Genomic DNA, 27,007 nt, shown 5'->3' on the forward strand with positions numbered 1-27,007 from the left:
CTGTGCCATTTTATATGAGGGACTTGAGGATATTCAATTTGATATGGGAGGGGGCCTGGAATCAATCCCCCAGGGATACTAAGGGACAACTTTGTTTCTCATGGAAGGGACATGTTAATATTTTGCCGGAAGATTGATGAGTTTGCAAAACATGTCTGTATCCTCTGTAAAACTGCAATGATAAAATATTTCTGATAAAGTCCCTGATCAAGTTTATTTTCAGATAAGAAATCAGAAAACAACAAATGACAATACGGCTGGGCACAGTGGCTCACGCCTGTAATCCCAGCACTTTGGGAGGCCGAGGCGGGAGGATCACCTGAGTTCAGGAGTTCAAGACCAGCCTGGCCAACATTTTTGCCTTTAGTAGAGGCGAAACCCAGCTTCTACTAAAAGCACAAAAATTAGCCAGGCACGGTGGCACGCAACTACATGGGAGGCTGAGGCAGGAGAATCGCTTGAACCCAGGAGGCAGAGGTTGCAGTGAGCTGAGATCGCGCCACTGCACTCCAGCCTGAGTGACAGAGCGAGACTCCATCTCAAAAACAAAAAAACCAGCCAAGCGCGGTGTGGCTCCCGCCTGTAACCCCAGCACTTTGGGAGGCCAAGGCAGGCAGATTGCTTGAGATCAGGAGTTTGAGACCAGCCTGGCCAATATGATGAAACCGTGTCTCTACCAAAAATACAAAAATAAGCTGAGCGTGGTGGTGCACGCTTGTAATTTCAGCTACTCAGGAGGCAGAAGAATCACTTGAACCCAGGAGGCAGAGCGTGCAGTGAGCAGACTGTGCCACTGCACTCCAGCCTGAGTGACAGAGCGAGACTCTGTCTCAAAAAACAACAAAAAACAAAAACAGAAACAAACAATACATGTTTCACTTCCTGAGATTTCCTTTCCTTTCCCCTTTCCTTTCCCTTTTCCTCTGCCCTTTCCTTTCCCCTTTCTTTTCCTTTCCGACACTATCCACCTGGAGATATTACTGAGATTTTCTTAAAAAAAAAAACAAGTAAACTAAATTTATTGATTAACAGCAAGATTCTACTAGTTTCAGGCACTTGGAGATCCCTGCTCCTTTGTTATCTTAGCTATTTTTGTGAGGTTGTCTTCCTAAATGTCAGTAAACAGTCTCAAACTGTTTTAGAAATAGATAGGAAAAAAATGTGTCCAAATATGACCTGTTTTGGTGGTTGATGGCGAGGATAGTCCCTCTGTGAGACTTTCTAAAAGGCAGGCACCAAAGGACCAAAGGGTCCCCATGTTCTATGCATCTTTTCAAAGCTTAGTGGCACTATGTTAATGTTCAAAAAAAGCTTCCTAATTCATACAGCATTTAAGCAACTGGGATCCCCTCAGTACCTACAGAACCAGGATTAGCAGACAGAGTAACCAGGTAAAGGACATGACTCGAAGCAAAACCATCCAATTAGGCAGGCTCAGGCCAACCCAAAAAGCAAATAACACTGCATGTAAACACATCCTAAAGATGTGGGGACCTTAAACACCCTATCTATTTTGTCCTAAAGGTAGAGCGAGCAGTCTCCTTCTGGCCTAGGGCAGCCCTAAACCAAAGAGACTCCTGACATGGGTATGAAAAGCACTAAGTTAGTCCTGGAATGTAGGGACCCCTATATGTCTATACCTCCACTTGTAGACCACCTGGAAGGACTCAGCCTCCTCAAAGATACTAAGGTTCAGACCTGCAACTGTGGGGCCTCTTGGTTCTCTTGAGTAGGGTCTGTCAGCTGGCTTGGCTTGTTTTATTTCTTTGCGGTTTGGCTCCCTTTGACTGGAATGTCCCCTCCCCGACCTTGTCCACTTTGACCAACCTTCAGGACCCAGCTTAACCAAGACCTCTGGGAAGTCTTCTCGGACCCCTCCAGGCAGAGGAAAGTAAGCCCTCTCTCAGAGCTCTGAGTTCTGGTTGCTCTCGGTTGTGAATCTCTAAGGAGCTTCCATGTCACAGTGTGCTACAATGGTATCGCCTGTGAGTTGTAACGCTTATTTACCAACCCTAGTGGCTCATGGGAGGTGAGACTCCCCCAATAAACAGTGCTCCTCGAGGGCAAAAAGACTTTGCCTTATCCTCAGCTCCTAATATAGCATGAAAGAGCAGGCCAATAAAAGCTGAAAGAATCAATAGATGGATGAATATCTTCATGAATATGTGAAAAAACACAAACAATGAAATGGAAAAACACTCCTAGATTCCAGCAGACACAAGCAACTTGGAATTCCATTGCCTTACCTATCAGAATTACTGGTCTAACTCCTGAGTTACTCAGCAGGTTTTCAGGAACAATTACAGTCTCCCCTGCAGGAATGGGCCTGGGTTGTAAAATTCCAGTTAGTGGGGTCTGTGGAACTGGCGCAGATAAAAGGGGCTCTGGAAAAAAAAAAGTTTGACAAGAAAGATGACATGTGAAAACTAAATGAAATACAATAGAAAGCAATGCAGTTTTAATACTTTTAATAGAGAAATATTAGAAATCTAACGGTTTGTTGTGTTTTTCATTAAGTTGATTACGTAAAGTGATAAGTGAAAAAAACAAAAGGAGAAAAAAATTAACCATAATCATATTATATGGCTATAACTACTATTTAGCATTTTGGTGACTCTCCTTCCAGTTGTTTTTTCCATATGCAATATTTTGGATCCTGTTTGGTATTTTAGCTTTCCCCCCGAGATTATCAAAGGCATATATCTGTTCATTACATACATTTTGAAAGGTGTAGAAAAGTGTGAAGAAGGATGAATTCATCATTAACCAGTACTTCCTACAGGCAACCATAGTGATAGATTGGCATAATTATTTGTGTATATAAGATGTCTATGTAGTCTTTAAAACTAATTATTTAAACAAACATTTAAATAACTCATTTATGTCTTAGAACCAGTTTATTTACAATCGTCTGTGGTTTGTTCAGCAAGGTAGACAAATGTTTGAACTGTGGACACCAAATGGCTACAGTTAGATATTCTGAAAGAGAGCCAGTTGGTTTTGGTTTTTCAGGTTTCTAGCCACAGACTGAACCATCCAGGTCAGAAATAATAAGCATGGGTCACATAAAGAACCAGATAACAGCAGGGAAAATCTAACACCACTACTAGCAAAACAAGTCGATATATGCCCTATGATGGTGGGTTGGTAGCATTGTGTCCCATATAATGAATGACTTTTCAATGCTATGGGTTAAAACTAAGTCAAAGGTTGAATTCAGATCAGTTGTAATGATCTTGTGTGTGTAGGGAAGGCAAATACGATCGTGACAAAACATTAGCTACTATCAATTTCCTCACATAACTCATCTTCAAGAGTTCAGGGAAAGAATGGAAGTAGAAGATATCTCTGTGAATTAAAAACACACTCACGATCCATCTTATGTTAAAACCTTACCCGTTCTTGAAAGAGGACGAACTGTAGGGACAGGTACAACTAAGCCAGGTTGGGGGAGAGGTGACCCAGGATACCATCCCCGGTGTCGTTTCTTTGGTGGCCCAGAAATGAACATGGTAGCTGAAGACAAACAAAAAAACAAAAAAAGAGATCGTCTTGTTCTCAGCCATGTGGATGAAAGGAAAGAATGCCAGAGTAACACAGAACCTTTAATTTGATTATACTCAGAAAGTCTAAATCACTCCTTTAGAGGTAAAGTTTTAAAAAAAGCCACATTAGTAACCTAACATTACAATAATAGCCACTTAACATCTGTATGTTGTTTTACAATTCCCAAGTTTATGTAGCTTATTTCATTTGATTCTATCCACAACCTTGTGGTGTTGTAGGGCAAATATTGTTGTTATACCCATTTTGTAAAAGGAGAAAGGAAGGCTCAGATTTGTCCAGGATCACACAACAGACAACTTCGAATCCTGTACTTTGGTCAGCTACACCCATGGTTTTTCAAGACACTTCCTTAAACATTTGTTTCAACATTATTTCCCAGTTAGGTCATCCATATAGAATCCCAAGATATTTACTCATTACTGTTCACACCAATTACAAACTTTCAAAACGTTGTATGACGAGCTGAGAAAAAACTCCCGAGTATGTTGCCAGCTAATTCATTACAAAATCTGGAGCACTTCTAATCCCAGGTAAGTGCATTATTACAAAACTCTATGACAGGTATGGTACCTTGGTCTCCTGATGCATAGCTAGGTCTTGGTGACAGAGAGTAATTCCCTGTGTGGGCTGGAGTGGAGCTGGATGCACTGCCCTTCCCTCCATGGCTACTGTTTCCATTAGCAGCATCTGTAGAACACAAGGAGAGGAGTGCTCAGAACAGAGGCTGGGCAGGACCCTGCCTTCTGGGATGCTGGAACCATCTGATAGACCTCACACTCTAGAATTCCAAGAAACCTCATGGATAGGACCCAGTCCAGTTACATAAAACCAACTGCAACTGTCAGAGGAAGAGCTTCATTAAAATTAAACGTCACTTAGAAACAGTTTCCAAGGACCCCAATAGATCTTCTGGAATCACTTTCAGTGAAGCCTTTGGAGATGATGGGTGGAAGGAAGGGAAAAAAATTCTTATATATATATATATATATATATATATATATATATATATATATATATGTTCTTAACTTTGCGTCATGGAAAGTTTCAAACATACAGAAAAGTAGAGAGAATAGGATAATGAACATCTACATATCCAGCATCCAATTTCAACATTTATCAACACAGCCCATCTTGCTTTATCCACCCTTACCTCCGCCCCCTCCACATATGTACAAGCATGCTGTGAATTATTTTGAAGCAAACCCATATCATTTTGTACATAAATACTTCTGTGTGCTTCTTTATTTATTTATTTTTTTTGAGACGGAGTCTCACTGTGCCACCCAGGCTGGAGTGCAATGGCGCGATCTTGGCTCACTGCAAGCCCCGCCTCCCAGGTTCATGCCACTCTCCTGCCTCAGCCTCCCAAGTAGCTGGGATTACTGGCGCCTGCCACCACGCCCGACTAACATTTTGTATCTTTTTTAGTAGAGATGGGGTTTCACCGTGTTAGCCAGGATGGTCTTGATCTCCTGACCTCATGATCCGCCTGCCTCGGCCTCCCAAAGTGTTGGGATTACAGGTGTGATTTTTTTTTTTTTTTTTTTTTTTGAGACAAGGTCTCACGGTCACCCAGGCTAGAGTGCAGTGGCAGGCTCAGAGCTCACCGCAGCTTTGAATTCCTAGGCTCGAATGATTCTCCTGCTTCAGCCTCTCAAACAGCTGGGATTACAGGGGTGTGCCATCACACCTGGCTAATTTTTAAGGTTTTTTTTAAATGAAACAGGGTCTTGCTATGTTGTCCAGACTGGTCTCGAGCTCCTGGCGTCAAGCAATCCTTCCACCTTGGTTTCCCAAAGTGTTGGGATTACAGGTGTGAGCCACCATGCCTGGTCTTAATGTATTTGTTTCTAAAATAAAAAGACTCTTTTAAAAATAACTGTAATACCATTACTATCCTTAAAATTAACAATGATTAATACTTTCTTTTCTCCTTCTTCTTTGAAACAGGGTCTCACTCCATCATCCAGGCTGGAGTGCGGTGGTACAATCACAGCTCACTGCAGTCTTGACTTCTGGGCTCAGGCAGTCCTCCCACCTCAGCCTGCCAAGTAGCTGGGGCTATGGGCATGTGTCACCACAGCTGGCTAATTTTTTTTTTTTTTTGTACAGACAGGGTTTTGCCATGTTTCCTAGGCTGGTCTTGGACTCCTGGGTTCAAGTGATCCACCTGCCTCAGCCTCCCAAAGGGGTGAAATTACAGGCATGAGCCACTGCATATAGCCAATAATTTCTTAATATCATAAAATATCCTATTAGTATTCAAAATTTTCCCCAACTATCTTTTAATTATCTGTAAAAAAAATACTTTTTTCAAACAGCTGGCTTGTTCAAATTGGAATTCAAAAAAGATGCACATACTGAATTTAGTGACTGTGTCCCTGAAACCTCTTTTAATCTATAAGATGCCCTTCCCTTTTCTTTCTTACAATTAATTTGCTGAAAACCTGGCAGAATTTTCCATTTTCTAGATTTTGCTGATTAGATACCTGTAGTGTCACTTATTCTCTTGTCCGCTGTATTTCTAATAAACTAATTATTAGATATAAAGGTTTGATCAAATTCAGGATTTTTTTTGGCAAGAGTATCTCATAAGTACTGTGGTATACAGTATTTCCATCAGGGGGCACATAAGCCCGTTTTCTCTCTTCTTGTGATATTAAGATTGATTAGTAGGTTCAAAAGTTGTCAGCATAATCCTTGGCATTATAAAGTTGTTCAGCCTTCATCTGATGGTTTTAGTAACCATGATTACTGATCTATTACTTCATTGATTTTTTTAATGCTGTAAAAACTTGATTCCATTGTTCAAAGTCGGTAATCCAACCAGAAGGTAAATCCTGCAAGAAATGTTGAACCTGAGTAAGAACAGAAGTGGGCTGTGTAAATTATGATGCCTAACTGTTGAAAAATTTCCAAAAATGGCCAGGCACCATGGCTCACGCCTATAATCTCAGCAATTTGGGAGGTGGAAGAGTAGGATCACTTGAGCCCCAGAGTTTGAAACCAGCTTGGGCAACATGTGGAGACCCTGTCTCTACAAATAATTAAAAAAGAAAGAAAAAAAGAAAAGTTTCCAAAAATGACAGGCTCTCTTTATGCTCATTCTTCTTCTACTTCTCTTAAAATTTCTTCTCTTTTACCACTAAACTTGGCTGGGTGCCATGGGTCATGCCTGTAATCCCAGCACTTTGGGTGACCAAGGCTGGCTGATCACTTGACTCCAGGAGTTCGAGACTAGCCTAGACAACATACTGAAACCTCGTCTGTAAAAAAAAAAAAAAAAAATGCAAACATTAGCTGGGCACGGCGGCATGTGTCTATAGTCCCAGCTACTTGGGAGGCTGAGGCGGGAGGGTTGCTTGAGCCTGGGAGGTTGAGGCTGCAGTGAACTGAGATTGCACAAGTGTACTGCAGCCTGGGTGGCAGAGAGATACCCTGTTTCAGAAAAAGAAACACACACACACACACACACACACACAGAGCCACCACTGAACATTTTTAGGATTTTTTTTTTTAAATTTTTATATTCTCACTCTGTCACCCAAGCTGAAGTGCAGTGGCATAAACATGGCTCACTGCAGCCTTGACTTCCCAGGCTCAAGCCATCCTCCAGCCTCAGCCTCCTGAGTAGCTGGGACCACAGGTGCACACAACCACACCCAGCTAAATTTTTTTTATCGTTTGTAGAGACCAGGTCTCACTTTGTAACCTGGGCTGGTCTGGAACTCTTAGCCTCAAATGATCCTCCTGCCTTCGCCTCCCAAAGTAATGGGTTTACAGGTGTGAGTCACTGTGCCCAGATGAATCCTCTTTTGTTCACAGCTTGCCTCAGCCTACATCTCTCCTTGGCTTATACTATTTACACTGATGACTTTAACTAGATGTTGGTGGCTCTATTCTACACCCTCAGTCCTGAATTATCCCTGTGATAAATTAAATGGCTGTTGAACAGCTCCACGTGGATGTCTTATGGGAATCTCAAATTCAGCATTTCCAAAATTGAACTCACAATCTCCCACTGGAGAACCTGATCCTCCTTCTGTATCCCTGTCTCAGATGATGGCATCAACATAAGCCCAGAAAGTTGAATGTCAACCCCTTCTTCTCCTTGATGTTCACATTAATCAGTTAATTCCTGCTGGTTTCACTTCCTGAGTAGTTCTCTAATTTGTCCTCTTCTCTGCAACCTATTATCACTCTAGCCAAGGACCTCATCATTTGTCACTGAGACGACTGAAATAACCTCCAACTAGTTTTCCTATCTCGTCTTCTTCTTACACATTACAGCCAAAATGATCTAGCTCAAGTTCAAATCGAACCATGCCATTCCCCTGGTCTATAAGTATACAGTGAAATCCACGTTTCTTAGCCTGGCTGCCTATAACTTTTCCCTTAACCACCACTTACTCACCTCTTGCCACTTTTTGAGTTTTACATTTTATGGTCCTAACAAGTCCAAATTGCTGGAAATTCTTGCATATATCATATTGCTTTCCCCTCTTCCCTTCTTTTCCTTTTACCATTGTTTCTGCTGTTCTCTGAATCTGAATTGCTTTTCCTCTACTCCTTTGTACAGTGAAGATCTCCTCATTGTCAAAGACCAGATTCCTCTGAGAACTTATTCTTAATTACTCCTACAATGCTGGGCTAAAAAAACCCCTTTGTTCTGTGTTCTTCTGTACATTGCCATGTTTGCTACAGTACACTGAAAATATCTTGTCAGAGGTCTGTCTCCCCCACTAGATTACAAGGAAACTGGGGGTCAGGGATTGAACCTTATTTATCTTTGTATTCCCAGTTCCTAGTTAAAGCAGGTGCCCAAGAAATGTTTGTTAAATGGAATCAAATTGTTATGTCACTTCCAAGTACCAAGTGTCATTCCCTGACTCTTCTGGTTGGAATGGAGAGAACACAAAGCTTCGCACACTAGTACATCATTACAGACAGCCCCAGTTCTCTCTTCAACTGCCAGGGACAGGCAGCTTCTGTTTTCTTCTATCAATTTGTCAATTAAATGTCACACAAGTCTTTTACGGACTATGTATTTACCAAAGAAATATAAGTGAGGAAAACATCACCTGCAGCAAAAGTCTTCCCTACAACCTGCAAAGATAAAGCCAGTGGTTTCACAACATTCTTATTCCGGGTCAGGTCCTGAGCTCCACTTAAATTGATTGCAGAATTAGCTGGACTGAGAATCGGCGAATCTTTAAAATGAAAGAGTTTGTTTAAATTAGCAACTATTTATATATGCAGGAAGGAAGTTAATTCAACAAGAGTTGAGAAAAAGCAGATTACAGAATTTCAGTCCTTTCCTTGAACTATTCTGACGTTTAAAAAAGTCCATTTCTATGTATACTGTTTTTTTATTTTTTACTTATTTAACAAACACTCACTAGAAGTTACTATGTGATGCATGCTATTTTAAGTACTTTAAATATATTAATTCAGTTAATTCCTATAACAACTTTGTAAGGTAAGTATTACTACCTTAAATAATAGTAGTCATTTAACCTAGTCAAAATTAACTGTGGAGTTAGTCTCCACAGTCCCCCTTAAAGCCATATATGTGTGTGTGTATACATATATTTATATATATACATTTTTTGTGTGTATATATATTTTTTTGTGTATATATATATTTGTGTGTGTGTGTGTGTGTGTGTGTGTGTGTGTATATATAAAAGATGAATTCTTTGTAGGTTCTGGATATTAGCCCTTTGTCAGATGAGTAGATTGCAAAAATTTTCTCCCATTCTGTAGGTTGCCTGTTCACTCTGATGGTAGTTTCTTTTGCTGTGCAGAAGCTCTTTAGTTTAATGAGATCCCATTTGTCAATTTTGGCTTTTGCTGCCGTTGCTTTTGGTGTTTTAGACATGAAGTCTTTTCCCATGCCTATGTCCTGAATGGTAACAAATTTACAAGAAAAAAACAAACAACCCCATCAAAAAGTGGGCAAAGGATATGAACAGACATTTCTCAAAAGAAGACATTCATACAGCCAACAGACACATGAAAAAATGCTCATCATCACTGGCCATCAGAGAAATGCAAATCAAAACCACAATGAGATACCATCTCACACCAGTTAGAATGACAATCATTAAAAAGTCAGGAAACAACAGGTGCTGGAGAGGATGTGGAGAAATAGGAACACTTTTACACTGTTGGTGGGAGTGTAAACTAGTTCAACCATTATGGAAAACAGTATGGCGATTCCTCAAGGATCTAGAACTAGATGTACCATATGACCCAGCCATCCCATTACTGGGTATATACCCAAAGGATTATAAATTATGCTGCTATAAAGACACATGCACACGTATGTTTATTGCGGCACTATTCACAATAGCAAAGACTTGGAATCAACCCAAATGTCCATCAGTGACAGATTGGATTAAGAAAATGTGGCACATATACACCATGGAATACTATGCAGCCATAAAAAAGGATGAGTTTGTGTCCTTTGTAGGGACATGGATACAGCTGGAAACCATCATTCTTAGCAAACTGTCACAAGAACAGAAAACCAAACACTGCATGTTCTCACTCATAGGTGGGAACTGAACAATGAGATCACTTGGACTCGGGAAGGGGAACATCACACACCGGGGCCTATCACGGGGAGGGGGGAGGGGGGAGGGGTTGCATTGGGAGTTATACCTGATGTAAATGACGAGTTGATGGGTGCTGACGAGTTGATGGGTGCAGCACACCAACATGGCACAAGTATACATATGTAACAAACCTGCACGTTATGCACATGTACCCTAGAACTTAAAGTATAATAATAATAAATAAATTTAAAAAAAAAAAAAAAGATGAATTCTTGCTCTGCTGCCCAGGCTAGAGCGTGGTGACATGACCTCTGCTCACTGCAACTTCTGCCTCCCGTGTTCAAGCGATTCTCCTGCCTCAGCCTCCTGAGTAGCTGGGACTACAGGTGTGCGCCACCATGCCCAGCGAATTTTTGTATTTTTTGGTGGAGGTGAGGTTTTGCCATGTGGGCCAGGCTGGTCTCAAACTACTGACCTCAAGTGATCCAACTGCCTTGGCCTCCCAAAGTGCTGGGATTACAGGCATGAGCCACCACGCCCAGCCTCAAAGCCAGATTTTAATGAGATGTTTTTATCTCTAGCTAGATGACTTTATTATTTTAAAAGCGTCATGCAAACTAACTCACTGAAATGTAGGAGAAAGCATTTTTCGCTGAAAGTTGCTTTAGTTTTATTTTTTCTTTTAATAAACTAGAATTAATTTACGGCAACACCAGGAACATCCAAAAGAAAGCTTTTCGGATTAAGAAAATAATTCAGCCCAGAAAACCACATGCTATTTCAGAGACAGGCTGTGGAAGAGAGAAAGACTCAAGCCAATCAGAGTTTTTCTAAATGAGTAGAGACCCCAAATCCCTGACTACTCCAGCAAAACAGCTAGATCGATTAACACAGGAAGGTGTCAAACCTCTCTGAGAGTCTGAAGAGCACGCTCTAAGGAACAGGATACTTACTAATGGTGCTCCATTAGAAATTATCTAGAAAATTATTCATCCCACAACATGATTCCTGATCCATCTAATCATTGTTTCTCATCAGAACTCAAAAGAATGAAATTGTCCCCCACTGGCTTGGAAGAGTTAACGTGCTTCTCTGAGGGCCTGACTTACCCACCAGTGAGTGATTTAAGGTCTGCTGGGAGAACCCAGTGCACACACGACATTACAAAGTTGTAGGAAACTGAAGATGACCCCAATTTTTCATGTCTTAACAGAGCCTTACAGGACAAGAATCCAAGTTAAGTCTGCTATGCTATTACACAGATTTGTCTTCATGTTTCAGGCCACAGTCATATTGTTTGGAAGATTAGTAGCTTTCTGTACTAGTTCATATCTATAATTTTAGCATATCCCTAATTTGAAGAGTGATAATTCATCTTATATTCTGAAAACAATGAATGCAAATTGGTACAGAATAATGTACTAAAAATGAGAAGGTATAAAGTTAATCTACAGAAATAAATCTTCATATATATAAACAACAATCCATAGTTAAACAAAATGCCTAGGAGTAAGCTTAGTAAGAAACGTATGCAACTACATGAAGAAAACATTATAATATTTCTGGACGTAGTATCTGGGATTTGTCTTAACATAGTGAAGGAGGAAGTCAGATTAAATAACAATCACTATGTGTTCATAAGTACTGAAGCTGGGTGATAGGTCATGGTGGTGGTTTACTTTATTATTCTATCTTTATATGTGTTTGAAAACGTCGGCTGGGCATGGTGGCTCACGCCTGTAATCCCAACAGTTTGGGAGGCCGAGGCAGGCAGATTACCTGAGGTCAGGAGTTCAAGACCAGCCTGGCCAACATGGTGAAACCCTATCCCTACTAAAAATACAAAAATTAGCTGGGCGTGGTGGCACACACCTGTAATACCAGCTACTCGGGAGGCTGAGGCAGAAGAATTGCTTGAACCCATGAGGTGGAGGTTGCAGTGAGCCGAGATCGTGCCACTGCACTCCAGCCAGGTCGACAGAGCGAGACTGTGTCGCAAATAAGAAAAAAAGAAAAGAAAAGAAACTGTTAAGTTTTTTTTTTTTTTTCCCGAGACGGAGTCTCACTGTGTCGCCCAGGCTGGAGTGCAGCGGCGGGATCTCGGCTCACTGCAAGCTCCGCCTCCTGGGTTCACGCCATTCTCCTGACTCAGCCTCCGAGTAGCTGGGACTACAGGCGCCCGCCACCATGCCCGGCTAGTTTTTTGTATTTTCAGTAGAGACGGGGTTTCACAATGTTAGCCAGGATGGTCTCGATCTCCTGACCTCGTGATCCACCTGCCTCAGCCTCCCAAAGTGCTGGGATTACAGGCTTGAGCCACCGCACCCGGCCAAAACTGTTAAGATTTAAAATTAAAAAAAATAACTTATGAAAATACACCTGAACAAATATGAAGACATAACATGCTTCCAAGCAGAAATACTCAATGTCAAAAAGATGCCCATCAACCTAAGTTAATTTATAAATCTAATGTGATCCTAGGAAAATTCCTACAGGTTTAGATATTATTACAATTACTTGAATGTTTTAATGAGGCAAGCTAATGTAATGCTGATATAAAAATTAGACAAGAATACCTGGAAACATTCTAAAAAATAAGAGAAATGAGGGGAGGCTAGAATTGTTATATAATAAAATATATTATAAAACTTCAATGAATAAAACACTATGGTCTTGGTACAAACAGAACAATGGAACAAAAGAGACAGTAAGTAACAGATTGAAATACACATAAAAATTTAGTAAAAGATAAAAGTAGCAGCTCAAATCAGCAATAAAGAACCATTCAGTAAATTATATTGAGGCAATTATGTATACAGGAAAAAAATAAAGTTGTACCAGCATCTTACACCAGGTGTCAAAAAAAAAAAAAAAATCAAATGGACCAAAGATATAAACTTAGACTCTGAAAATATAAAAATAATAGAAAATATGGAAAAATTAATTATCACCTTGATATGGAAAAGGCCAAACTATTAATCAAAATGCAGAAGTCATAAACAAAAGACTAATAAATTCAGTTACAAAAAATAAATAATTTCTGTATGGCAACATTTTATTTTATTTTATTTATTCTTTATTTTATTTTATTTTATTTTTTTGAGGCAGAGTCTCACTCTGTCGCCCAGGCTGGAGTGCAGTGGCGCGATCTCAGCTCACTGCAAGCTCCGCCTCCCGGGTTCCCGCCATTCTCCTGACTCAGCCTCCCCAGTAGCTGGGACTACAGGCGCCCGCCACTACGCCCGGCTAATTTTTTTGTATTTTTAGTAGAGACGGGGTTTCACCATGTTAGCCAGGATGGTCTCGATCTTCTGACCTCGTGATCCGCCCGCCTTGGCCCCCCAAAGTGCTGGGATTACAGGCGTGAGCCACCGCGCCCGGCCTATTTTATTTTTTTTAATTTATTTATTATTTTGAGACGGAGTCTCGCTCTGTCGCCCAGGCTGGAGTGCAGTGACGCGATCTCAGCTCACTGCAAGCTCCGCCTCCTGGGTTTATGCCATTCTCCTGCTTCAGCCTCCCGAGTAGCTGGGACTACCGGCGCCCGCCACCTCGCCTGGCTAATTTTTTGTATTTTTTAGTAGAGATGGGGTTTCACCGTGTTAGCCAGGATGGTCTCGATCTCCTGACCTCGTGATCCACCCGTCTCGGCCTCCCAAAGTGCTGGGATTACAGGCTTGAGCCACCGCGCCCGGCCGGCAAAATTTTATAACAACATAAATAGTAGCCAGAGAGAGGTGGAGTGGCCATCCTAATCTCAGAAAAAATAGACTCTAGGCCGGGTTCGGTGGCTCACGCCTGTAATCCCAGGACTTTGGGAGCCCGAGGTGGGCGGATCACGAGGTCAGGCGATCCAGACCATCCTGGCTCACATGGTGAAACCCCGTCTCTACTGGGTGACAGAACAAGATGCCATCTCAAAATAAATAAATTAATTAAAATAAAATAAAATAAATGAAAATTAAACACAACATACAACTTATGGGATGCCACTAAAGTAATTAGAAGGAAATTTATAGCTGTAAATGCCTATATTTAAAAAAATGATCCCAAATCAATCACCTTAAAAGTGATCCCAAATCAATCACCTTAAGAAACTAGAAAAAGAAGTACACACTAAACCCAAAGAAAGAAAAAGAAAGGAATAAAGACAACAGCAGAAAGGAATAAAGGAACAGAGAAACAATCGTGGAAATGAACAAAACCAAAAGTTTGTTTTTCGAGTGAATCAACAAAATTGACAAATCTTTAGCCAGATTGACCAATGAAAAAAGAGAGAAGATATAAATTACTAAAATTAGGAATAAAAGAGGGGGCATCACTGGCAACCTTAAAGAAAAAAAAAAAGCATTATAAACAAATGCTATGAACAATTGTATGCCATTGTTACAGACTGAATTGTCTCCCCGCCATTCATATGTCAAGGCCCCAGTTCCTAAAACCTTAGACTGTGACTGTATTTGGACACAGCACCTTTAAAGGGGGTAATTATGATGAAATGAGGTCATGGGTCAGGGCCTAGTCTGAAATGACTGGCGTCCTTAGAAGAAGAGGAGACATCAGGAATGTGCCCACACACAGAGGAAGGCCACGTGAGGACGCAGCAAGACGACGGTCATCTGCAAGTCAAGGAGAGAGGCCTCAGCAGAATCCAATCCTGCCAGCACCTCAGTCTTCGACTTCCAGTGTCCAGGACTGTGTGAAAATAAATTGCTATTGTTTAAACCACTCATTGTGTAGTATTTTGTTAAGGCAGTCCCCGCAAACTAATATAGCCATCAAATTAGATAAATCTAATTAGGTAATTAGATTTGAAATAGACAAATTCTTAGGACAGAAATGATCAAAATTGACTCAAGGAGAGAGAAAAAATCTGAATAGACCTATAACAAGCAAAGAGACTAAATTAGTTAAAAAAAAAAACCAAAAATAAATCCCACAACTATCCACAAAGAAAAGCCTAGTTCAGAAGTCTTCCTTAGTGAATCCTACCAATATTTAAAGAATACCTTGCTTTCTCAAATTCTTTCAAAAAGTAGAAGAAAGAGGAGCATTTCCCAACTCAACTTCTTAAGGCCAATATAACCCAGACAAACACATCAAACGGCTGGGTGCCATGGTTTGCACCTATAATCCCAGTTACACAGCAGGCTGAAGTGGGAGGACTGCTTGAGCTAGGAAGTTTGAGGCTACAGTGAGCTATGATCGCACCACTGCACTCCAGCCTGGGTGACAGAACAAGACCCCGTCTCAAAAAGAAAAAGAAGAAAGAAAGGAAGAAAGGAAAAGAAGAAAGGAAGAAAAGAGGAGAGGAGAGAAGAGGAAGGAGAGAAGAAGGAAGGAAGGAAGGAAGGAAGGAAGGAAGGAAGGAAGGAAGGAAGGAAGGAAGGAAGGAAGGAAGGAAGGAAGGAAGCTAGGCATGGTGGCTCATGCCTGTAATCCCAGCACTTTGGGAGGCCAAGGCTGGTGGATCACCTGAGGTCAGGAGTTTGAGACCAGCCTGGCCAACGTGGTGAAACCCCATCTCTACTAAAAATACAAAAATTAGCTAGCCGTGGTGGCAGGCACCTGTAATCTCAGCAACTTGGGAGGTTGAGGCAGGAGAACTGCTGGAACCTGGAAGGTGGAGGTTGCAGTGAACTGAGATCATGCCATTGCACTCCAGCCTGGGCCAACAACAGCAAGACTCTGTCTCAAAAAAAAAAAAAAAAAGGTTATATGCTATGACTAAGTGAGATTTACAGCTGAAATTCAAGGTTGGCTTAACATGCGAAAATCCATCCGTGTTATTCCATACACCATATTAATAGAATAAAGGACAAAAACCACGTGATCATCTCAAGAGACACAGGTAAAGCATTTGAAAAAATCCAACATTCTTTCACGATAAAAACACTCAACAAACTAGAAACAGAAGGGATCTTCCTAAACTTGATAAAAAGCATCTACAAAAAACCCACTACTTTCAGTTTCAACACAAGAGGACAAAAAACAAACAAAACAAAACAAAAGGACAACAACCCAAAATAAAAACAACAAAAAACCCACTGCTACCATCAGACTGAGTGGTAAAGATCAAACTATGATCTGGACCAAGATAAGGATGTCCACTCTTGCCACTTCTATTTAACATGTACAAGAAGTTCTACCTAGGGTACTTAGGAAGGAAAATAAAATGTATCCAGGTTTGAAGGAAGAAGTAAAACACATCTATTTGCAGATGACATGATCCCGTATATAGGAAATCCTAAGGAAGCCACTACAAAACTACTAGAGGTAATAAATGAGTTCACCAAGGCTTCAGGACAGAAGATCAGTATTCAAAAATCAGTTGTACTCCAGCCTGGGCGACAGAGCGAGACTCCGTCTCAAAAAAAAAAAAAAAAAAAAAACAAATCAGTTGTATTCCTATGTAATTGCAATAACCCCAAAATATACTTAAGGAAAAACTTCCATTTTACAATAGCATCAGAAATAATAACTACTCAGGAATAAATACAACAAAAGAAGTGTAAAACTTATACTATGAAAACTACAAACCACTGTTGGGTTTTTCATTTTTTGTTTTTGAGGCAGGGTCTCACTCTACTGCCCAAGCTGGAGGGCAGTAGCATGATCACGGCTCACAACAACCTCAAGTTCCTGGGATCATGTGATCCTCCCACCTTAGCCTCTCACGTAGCTGGGATGACAAGCACATGTCACCATGCCTGGATAATTTTTTGTATTTCTTGTAGGGATGGGGTTTTGCCATGTTGCCCAGGCTGCTCTTGAACTCCTGAGCTCAAGAGATCAGCCTGCCTTGGCCTCCCAAAGTGCAAGGATTACAGGTATGAGTCACCACATCTGGCCACAAAACACTGTTGAAAGAAACTAAAGAAGACCTAAACAAATGGAAAGACACCCATGTTCATAGATCAGAAGGGTTAATATTAAGATGGCAATACTAGTCAAACTATTGTAAAGATTCAGAGTAAGCCCCACCAAAATTCCAGCTAAGGGCTTCTTCACAGAAATTGACAAGCTAATCCTAAAATTCAAATAAAAATGCAAGGGACCCATAATAGCCAAAATGATCTTGAAAAAGAAAAGCAAAGCTGGAGGACTTACACATCCCCATTTCAGAACTTCATACAAAGCTATCATAATTGTGCAGTGTGGTGTTGGCATAAGGACAGACATACAGATCAAGGAAATAACACTGAGAGCCCAGAGATAAACTCTTACATTTTATGGGCAAATGAAATTTGACAAGAGTGCCAAGAAAATTCAAGGGGTTAAAAAATTAAGTCATCTTAACAAATGGTTTTGTGACAACTGGATATCCATAGGCAAAAGAACGAAGTTGAACCTCTTCCTTATATCACATACAAGAATTAACCTAAGGCCGGGCGCGGTGGCTCACGCCTGTAATCCCAGCACTTTGGGAGGCTGAGGCGGGCAGATCACGAGGTCAGGAGTTCAAGACCAGCCTGGTCAACATGGTGAAACCTGATCTGTACTAAAAATACAAAAAAATTAGCCCGGCGTGGTGGCCGGTGCCTGTAGTCTCAGCTATTTAGGAGGCTGAGGCAGAAGAATTGCTTGAAGCTGGGAGGTGGAGGTTGCAGTGAGCCAAGATTGAGCCACTGCACTCCAACCTGGGCAACAGAGCTAGACTTCGCCTCAAAAAAAAAAAAAAAAGAATTAATGAGTTATACATCTAAATGTAATAGCTAATAGATAATAGCTATAACACTCTTAGAAGAAAACACCGGAGTAATTTTCATGACCATGGATTAGGCAATGGTTTCTTAGCTGTAACACCAAAAACACGAACAACAACAGAAAATATAGACGAATTAGTCTTCACCAAGATAAATAAACTTAATGTTTCAAAGGACACCATCAAGATAGTAAAAGACAACCCACAGAATGGGAGAAAATCTTTGAAAATCACGTATGTGATATAGGACTTATATTCCAAATATATTTTAAAAACTCTTATAAATCAATAATAGTCAACCAAACTAAAAAATTAAAAATTGATTTGTATAGATACTTCTTCAAGGAAAATATACAAATGGCCAATAAACACATGAAAAGATGCTCAACATCATTAGCCATTGGAGAAATGCCAATCAAAACCACAATGAGCTACGACATCATACCCACAAGAGTGACTATCATAAAAAAAGTCATGAACAAGTGTTGGTAAGGATATGGAGAAATTTGAATCCTCACACATTGCTGGTGGAAATGTAAAATGGTGCTGCCACTTTGGGAAACAGTTCTCAAATGATTATACGTAGAGTTATCATATGACCCAGCAATTCCACTCCCAAGTTTGAAATGTGACAGTAGGGAAAACACACATCCAGCCAAAAACCTGCACACAAATGTTCATAGCAGGATTGTTCATAATAGCTCCAAAATGGAAATAACCCAAATACCCATCAATTGATGAATGGTGTTTATCCATAGATTGTATATTGTATGGATAAACATAGGTTTATGCTTCAAAGGACACTATCAAGAAAGTGAAAGACGACCCACAGAATGGAAGAAAAATCTTTGAAAATCATGTATCTGATAAAGACCTTGTATCCCAAATATATATATTTAAAAAACCTCTTATAAATCAATAGACAACCCGACTGAAAAACTGAAAATTGATATGTATCAACTTACCTATTGAAAAACTGGAAATTGATTTGTACCATATGTTTATCCATACAGTAGGATATTATTCAGCAGTAAAAAGGAATGAAGTACTGATACATACTACGATATGGATGAACCTTGAAAACATTATGCCAAATGAAAGAAGCTAGTCACAAAAGGTCATGTGTAACAATTATATGAGATGCCTCGAATAGACAAACACATAGAAATAGAAAACAGATTTGTGGTTGCCAGGGGCTGAGGAGAGGGATGAAACAGGGAATGACTGTTAATGGATACAGGTATTTTTCCTTGGAGTGATGAAAATGTTCTGAAATTTATTGTGGTGATGATTGCATAATTATGTGAATATAATACTTAAAAACATTGAATTGTATACTTTTTGTTTTTTATTGAATTACATACTTTTAATGGATGAATTGCATGATATATGAATTATATCTTAATAAAGCTGTCACTTTATTTTATTTTATTTTGAGACAGAGTCTCACTCCGTCACCCAGGCTGGAGTGCAGTGGCGCAGTCTTGGTTCACTGTAACCTCTGCCTCCTGGGTTCAAGTGATTCTCGTGCCTCAGCCTCCCAAGAAGCTGGGATTACAGTCATGCATCATCCACGTCCAGCTAATTTTTGTATTTTTAATAGAGACGGGATTTCGCCATGTTGGTCAGGCTGGTCTCGAACTCCTGGCCTCAAGTGATTTGCCTGCCTCAGCTTCCCAAAGTGCTGGGATTACAGGCATGAGCCACTGCACCGGGCCAAAGTTGTTACTTTAAAAATACTATATATAAACAAAATTATAAACCAGGGAAAATATTTGTGACTAATATCACAAATAATTACACTATGCATTACTGCCAACAGAAGCCAGTAAGAGAAAAAGATGGTAGTAAGCAGACTCTTCGTTGTCCTACATCACATCCCTTTGATCTACCTTTGAGTTCAGTAGGGGCTCTAGTGCACAGTTCTGCATGAGCTCAGACTCCTGGGGACAGCATCCTACCTGAAACTCACATCTAGCTTCTTTTAGCTACTTGTCTCAGGGCCTTCTCCAAGGCCACAAAGCTCTCTCAGCCCTGTGTATAGTCCAGAAGTGCAAGAAAGTATAATGCTTGTAGGGCAATCCTAAATTAATAAGGGATGTGGGAATAAATGTTCCAGCTTCCCGAGCCTCCCAATCTTTTTTCTTTGAGATGGAGTCTCACTCTGTTACCCAGGCTGGAGTGCAGCGGTGTGATCACGGCTCACGGCAGCCTCAACCTCCTTGGCTCAAGCAATGTTTCAGAACAGTTTTGATTATTTGGGAGTAGCCCCAAATATCCAAAATGTGATCCCCTGTCACCTTGCTCAGACACGAATGTGAACCACAGGGCTGTGAGGCTACTGTGCAGAAGCTGGTGCTTAGTGAGTAAGTAGCTGATTGCTCAGCATCTACATCTCACCAAGGCTTCATCCTCTCTACTAATGATTTCATATCCACTTAAAGAAGGAACTTGTAAGCACTAGAGGATTCACAAACTTGGGAAGTTCCTTTAGCAAGTCACAGCTCTGCTCTCTACATTGTGGTAGTTTGTAACTTCTTGTTTCTCCCACTAGGTCATATGGCTCCTTGAGGGCATTCCCAGCTCCTGGGACAATGACTGTCACACTGTGGCTAAAGAAATGAAATGGAAAAAAATACCAAAATAATCTCCTTATCCTCTTTATACAATAGTTCAACTACTTTCTGTTAGCCCAAAATCCCCGGGGGAAAAAATCTTCCAAAACATAGGGAGCCAATTCTGTAGCCAGTAGAGAGTTTGAATCTTCATTGTGCCACTCACTAGTTCTTATTTCACCAAGTATTAACCCTCCCTACAGTCTGTTTCGTGATCTGCAAAATGGCACTACAACCTCACAGTAGCAATGAACAGGTTTAGCACAGAACCTAGAACACAGTAGATATTCAGTAAATGCTTTGCTAAATCTTGTTAAAGGTTTTCCAGATGACCAAGAGCTTAAGTCTTTATGAGCTTTCTTTTTGCCCTTGATGCCTGTACAAAATGTAGACTATAATTTGCTTCTTTCCTGGGTTAACTACAATGGACCGCTTTTCACATTCACATGCAATTAATGTCCTTCTAATGTAGACACCATATTTCTATTATTGCACTCTGAGCCTGCATTAGTTACGTCAGTCATGTTTTACTTTTGATTCAACTGAATTAGCATTTAATTAAAATATAACATATTTCCCCTCCAAAACTCATGTTAAATCAGGTATCTTCCTAATCCATCCTTATACTGTTGATTTTTAAAATAGCTTTGTTGAGGGATAACTGACAATAAACTGCACATACTTAAAGTACACAATTTGGTAAGTATGACATATATGTATACACATGAAATCATCACAATAAAAATAATGAACATATTTATCATCCCCACGTTTCCTTGTACCTCTTTGTAATTCCTCCCTCCTATGCTTCCCTTGCTCCCATCCCCAAGCAATCACTGATCTGTTTTCTGCCACTACAGATTACTTTGCATTTCCTAGAATTTCTATACATAGAATTGTACAGTATCACTTTTTTTGTTGTTTCTTATTGGTCTGGCTTTTTGCACTCACCAGATTTATTTTGAGATTCATCCACATTGTCATGGGTATCAATAGTTCATTACTGTCTGGATATATCAATTTATTTATCAATTCACCTGTTACAGACATTTGGGTTGTTTCCAGTTTGGGGCCATTACAAAGAAAGCTGCTATCAACAATTGTGTACAACTGTTTGTATGGATTTTATTTTTTTTCCCCTTTGGTAAATACCTAGGAATAAAATGGCTAGACCATATGGCTGGTGTATATTTAACTTTTTAAGCAACTGTTAAACTGTTCCAAAGGTGACTTTACAATTTTATGTTCTCAGCACTGCATGAGAGTTCTACCACCTCTACATCCTCACCGTTGCTTGATGGGGTCAGTCTTTTTATTTTTGCCACACTAATAGGTGTATACTGGTATCTCATTGTTATTTAAATTTGCATTTCCCTAATAATAATGACAGTGAGTATCTTTTAATGGTGCTTAATTGCCATCCATATAACTTTTCTCATTTTAAAAATTGGCTTATTTTCTTATTTTTCAATTTTTATAAGTTTTTATTTTAGAAACAATCCCTTTATATGCTTTGCAAAGGTTTTTCTCCTATCCAGCGGCTTTTCTTTTTTTTTCTTTTTTTGAGACGGAGTCTCGCACTGTCACCTGGGCTAGAGTACAATGGCACGATCTCAGCTCACTACCAGCTCCACCTCCCGGGTTTACACCATTCTCCTGCCTCAGCCTCCTGAGTAGCTGGGACTGTAGGTGCCTGCCACCATGGCTGGCTAATTTTTTCTATTTTTATTAGATATGGGGTTTCACTATGTTGGCAAGGCTGGTCTCGAACTCCTGAACTCATGATCTGCCTGCCTCGGCCTCCCAAAGTGCTGGCATTACAGGCATGAGCAACTGCACCTGGCTGTGGCTTGTCTTTTCATTCCCTTAACAGTGTCTTTGAAGGAGGAGAAGTTCTTAATGAAGTCTAATTTATCAATCTGTTCTTTTACAGATTACACTTTTGGTGTTATATCCAAAAAACCATTACCTAACCCAGGTCACAGTTATTTTCCCATGTTTTCTTCTATAAGTTGCATAGTTTTTGGTTTAACATTTACATCTATGACCTATTTAATTTTTGTATGTGGTGTGAGACATAGATCAAAGTTCATGTTTTTGCATATGGATATTCAACTGTTCCAGTACCATTTGCTGAAAAGGCTATCCTTTCTTCACTGCATTGTCTTTGTGCCTTTGTTAAAAAGTCAGTTGTGGCTGGGCACAGTTGCTCATGCCTGCAATCCCAGCACATTGGGAAGCCAAGGCAGGTGGATCACTTGAGGTCAGGAGTTCAAGACCAGCCTGGTCAACATGGTGAAACCCCATTTCTTCAAAAAATACAAAAATTAGCTGCATGTGGTGGCATGTGCCTGTAGTCCCATCTACTTGGGTAGCTGAGGCAGGAGAATCCCTTGAAGGGAGGTAGAGGTTGCAGTGAGCAGAGACTGCACCACAGCACTCCAGCCTGGGCGACAGACTGAGACTCTGTCTCAGAAAAATAAAATAAAAAGTCAGTTGTCTATGTATGTGTGGGTTTAGTTCTTTAATTATTATTATTATTATACTTTAAGTTCTAGGGTACATGTGCACAACGTGCAGGTTTGTTACATATGTATACACGTGCCATATTGGTGTGCTGCACCCATTAACTCGTCATTTACATTAGGTATATCTCTTAATGCTATCCTTCCCCACTCCCCCCACCCCACGACAGGCCCTGCTATGATGTTCCCCATCCTGTGTCCAAGTGTTCTCATTGTTCAATTCCCACCCATGAGTGAGAATATGAGATGTTTGGTTTTCTGTCCCTGCAATAGTTTGCTGAGAATGATGGTTTCCAGCTTCATCCATGTCCCTTCAAAGGACATGAACTTATCCTTTTTTATGGCTGCATAGAATTCCATGGTGTATATGTGCCACATTTTCTTAATCCAGTCTATCATTGATGGACATTTGGGTTGGTTCCAAGTCTTTGCTATTGGGAATAGTGCCACAATGAACATATGTGTGCATGTGTCTTTACAGCAGAATGATTTATAATCCTTTGGGTATATACCCAGTAATGGGATGACTGGGTCAAATGGTATTTCTAGTTCTAGATCCTTGAGGAATCGCCACACTGTCTTCCACAATAGTTGAACTAGTTTACACTCCCACCAACAGTGTAAAAGTGTTCCTATTTCTCCACATCCTCTCCAACACCTGTTGTTTCCTGACTTTTTAATGATTGTCATTCTAACTGGTGTGAGATGGTATCTCATTGCGGTTTTGATTTGCATTTCTCTGATGGCCAGTGATGATGAGCATTTTTTCATGTGTCTGTTGGCTGCATAAATGTCTTCTTTTGAGAAGTGTCTGTTCATATCCTTCACCCACTTTTTGATGGGGTTGTTTGATTTTTTCTTGTAAATTTGTTTAAGTTCTTTGTAGATTCTGGATATTAGCCCTTTGTCAGATGGGTAGATTGCAAAAATTTTCTCCCATTCTGCAGGTTGCCTGTTCACTCTGATGGTAGTTTCTTTTGCTGTGCAGAAGCTCTTTAGTTTAATTAGATCCCATTTGTCAATTTTGGCTTTTGCTGCCATTGCTTTTGGTGTTTTAGACATGAAGTCCTTGCCCATGCCTATGTCCTGAATGGTATTGCCTAGGTTTTCTTCTAGGGTTTTTATGGTTTCAGGTCTAACATTTAAGTCTTTAATCCATCTTGAATTAATTTTTGTATAAGGTGTAATGAAGGGATCCAGTTTCAGCTTTCTACATATGGCTAGCCAGTTTTCCCAGCTTCCATATTTCCCCTCCTGGTCTTTAGACTATTGTCATATAATTTACTTTTATATTTATTATAAAACTAAAATATATTATTATACTGGTATAACAATCGCCTTTTAAATAGATTTAAATTTAAAAATTATGTACATTTATCTATGCAGTTACTATTTTCAGTGGTTTTCAATGCCTTGTAAAGATTCAGATTTTCATCTGCTATGATGTCTATCTATCTGAATGACTTCCTTTAGCATTTCTTGTAGTGTGAATCTGCTGGTTGTGAACTATTCCATATTTTGTATGTCTGAAAGTGTCTTTATTTCACCTTCATTTTTGAAAGATTTTTTTTTTTTTTTTGAGATGGAGTCTCACTCTTTCACCTAGGCTGGAGCGCAGTGGCGCGATCTTGGATCACTGCAACTTCTGTCTCCTGGGTTAAAGTGATTCTCGTGCCTCAGCTTCCCAAATAGCTGTGTCTACAGGCTCACACCACCATGCCTAGTAAATTTTTTTGCAGTTTTAGTAGAAATGGGGTTTCACCATGTTGGCCAGGCTGGTCTCAAACTCCTGACCTCAAGTGATCCACCCACCTCAGCCTCCCAAAGTGCTAGGATTACAGGCATGAGCCACTGCACCCGGCCGAAAGGTATTTTTATTGGGTATAAAATTCTAGGTTAACTTTAAAAATGCTGCTCTACTGTCTTCTCATTTATATTGTTTCCCATGAGAAATCTGATGTCAGGCTTATTTTCATTCCCCTGTACGTTACATGCCTTTTCTCTCTGGTTGCTTTTAAGATTTTTCTTTTTATCATTGCTTTTGAGCAATGATATGATTTGTTTATATTTTTATTATTTATTTATTTTGAAATGGAGTCTTGCTGTGTCTCCCAGGCTGGAGCACAGTGGCACAATCTTGGCTCACTGCAACCTCTGCCTCCCAGTGATTCTCCTGTCTTAGCCTCCCAAGTAGCTGGGATTACAGATTCCCGGCACCATGCCTGGCTAATTCTTGTATTTTTTGTAAAGACAGGGTTTCACCGTGTTGTCCAGGCTGGTCTCGAACTCCTGACCTCAAGTGATCTGCCCATCTCGGCCTCCCAAAGTGCTAGGATTACAGGCATGAGCCACTGTGCCCGGCCTTGAGCAATTTATAGTGATATGCTTTGGTGTAGTTTTCTCTTATACTTGGGGTTCACTGAATGTCTTGGATTATATATACTTGGATATATGTCGTGGGTTTATAATCTTCATCAAGTTTGGGAACTTTTTGGGGATTATTTCTCCAAATATATATTTTGTCTCCCACACCTTCAGACCCTCCAATTACTAGTATATTAGGCTGTTTCTAGTTGTCCCACAGCTCACTGATGTTTGTTTCATTTTCTTCTATTTGTTTCTGAGTTTTGCTGCAGATAGTTTCCATTACTGTGCTTTCAACATTCTTTTCTTTTTCAATGACTCATCTGTTGTTAATCCCACCCAGTGTACTTTTCTTCTCAAGCACTGAAGTTTAATTTGGGTCTTTTTTGTATCTGCCACGTCTACTTAACTTTCTGAAGATATGAAATATAGTTATAATAATTGTTTTGATGTCTTTCTCTGCTGACTCTAACGTGTCAGTTCTGCATTGGTTTTCATTGATTAATCTCCTTGGTATTGGTTGTATTTTCCTGCCTCATTGCACCCTGGTAATCTTTCACTGGATGTCAGGCATTGTTAATTTTATCCTGTTGGGTGCTGAGTATTTTTATATTCCGATAAATATACTTGAGCTTTGTTTTGGGATACAGTTAAATTATCTGGAAACAATTTGATCTTTTGGGGTTTTGCTTTTATGATATTTTAGGCAGGACTGGAGCAGTGCTCAGTCTAGGGCTATGTATTATCTGTTACTGAGACAAGGCCTTCCTAAGTACTCTATCTCATAGCTGATGTATTATGTGGTTTTCCTGTTTGGCTGGTGGCTGGTGGGAATAGCTGCTTTTCTTGGCCCTGTGTGAATGCTGGGCAGTTTCCTCTAATCCTTTTGGATGGTTCTTTCTTTCTCTTTCTCTCTTTCTTTTCTTTTCCTTCTCCTTCCTTCCCATTCTCCCTCCCCTCGCTCTCTTCCTTTCCTTCCTTCCTTCCCTCCCTCCTTCCCTTCCTTCCTTTGGGACAGTTTCATTCTGTTGCCCAGGCTGGAATACAGTGGTTCAATCATAGCTCACTGCAGCCACAAGCATTCCTGCTGCTTCAGACCCCAGAGTAGCCAGTGCTACAGGCACATGCCACCATGCCTAACTAATTTCCTTATTTTTTGTAGAGGCATGGTCTCACCAGGTTGCCCAGGCTGGCCTCAAACTCCTGAGCTCAAGCAATCCTCTCACCTCAGCCTCCTAAAGTGCTGGGATTACAGATGTGAGCCACCACTCTTGGCTTGAATGGTACTTTTTAAAAATCAGCTTTGAGTAGTTTCTTCACATGCAGGTATCAATACTATGTTGAACATTTGAGGGACCCTCTGCACATCTTTGGGTTTCCCTCTTCTTTGTGCAGCTCTCTTCCCTTTGGTACTTGGTCCTGTCAATTCTAGCTGCTCTGGTCTCCCCTCTCAGTTCCTTCTATTTGACTTAAGGAGTCTGCTGGGTTCTCCCTATATTTCATCTCCCTATATCATGGTCTAGAAATTGTGAAGACAGCAAGCGCAATCATAAGACTCACATTGTTTCCCATCTCTCAGGGATCACTATTCTTTGTTGCCTGATATACGGTGTATTTAAATTTTTTAATGTATTTTTGTCTGTATTTTGTTGTTGTAGTTGTTGTAGTTGG

At 40.3% G+C, this 27,007-nt stretch overlaps 1 protein-coding gene across 4 annotated transcripts in view; it reads right to left on the bottom strand.

The window, feature by feature from the left end:
- The window catches only part of GREB1L (GREB1 like retinoic acid receptor coactivator), a 296,235-nt gene that overhangs the window by 79,423 nt on the left and 189,805 nt on the right, over window positions 1-27,007 (bottom strand). For 3 of the 4 annotated variants that reach the window (XM_015121639.3, XM_015121640.3, XM_015121638.3), the window contains exons 8-11: window positions 8,649-8,777; window positions 4,138-4,254; window positions 3,397-3,516; window positions 2,247-2,384 (exon numbers count right to left, since the gene is read on the bottom strand). In XM_015121639.3, the coding sequence (XP_014977125.3) occupies window positions 2,247-2,384; window positions 3,397-3,516; window positions 4,138-4,254; window positions 8,649-8,777 (504 nt within the window). The remainder of the gene's footprint in view (window positions 1-2,246; window positions 2,385-3,396; window positions 3,517-4,137; window positions 4,255-8,648; window positions 8,778-27,007) is intronic. The other variant, XM_001088999.4, reaches the window with a different exon arrangement.

The sequence above is a fragment of the Macaca mulatta genome, chromosome 18 (assembly GCF_049350105.2).
Source record: "Macaca mulatta isolate MMU2019108-1 chromosome 18, T2T-MMU8v2.0, whole genome shotgun sequence".
Classification (NCBI taxonomy): domain Eukaryota; kingdom Metazoa; phylum Chordata; class Mammalia; order Primates; family Cercopithecidae; genus Macaca; species Macaca mulatta.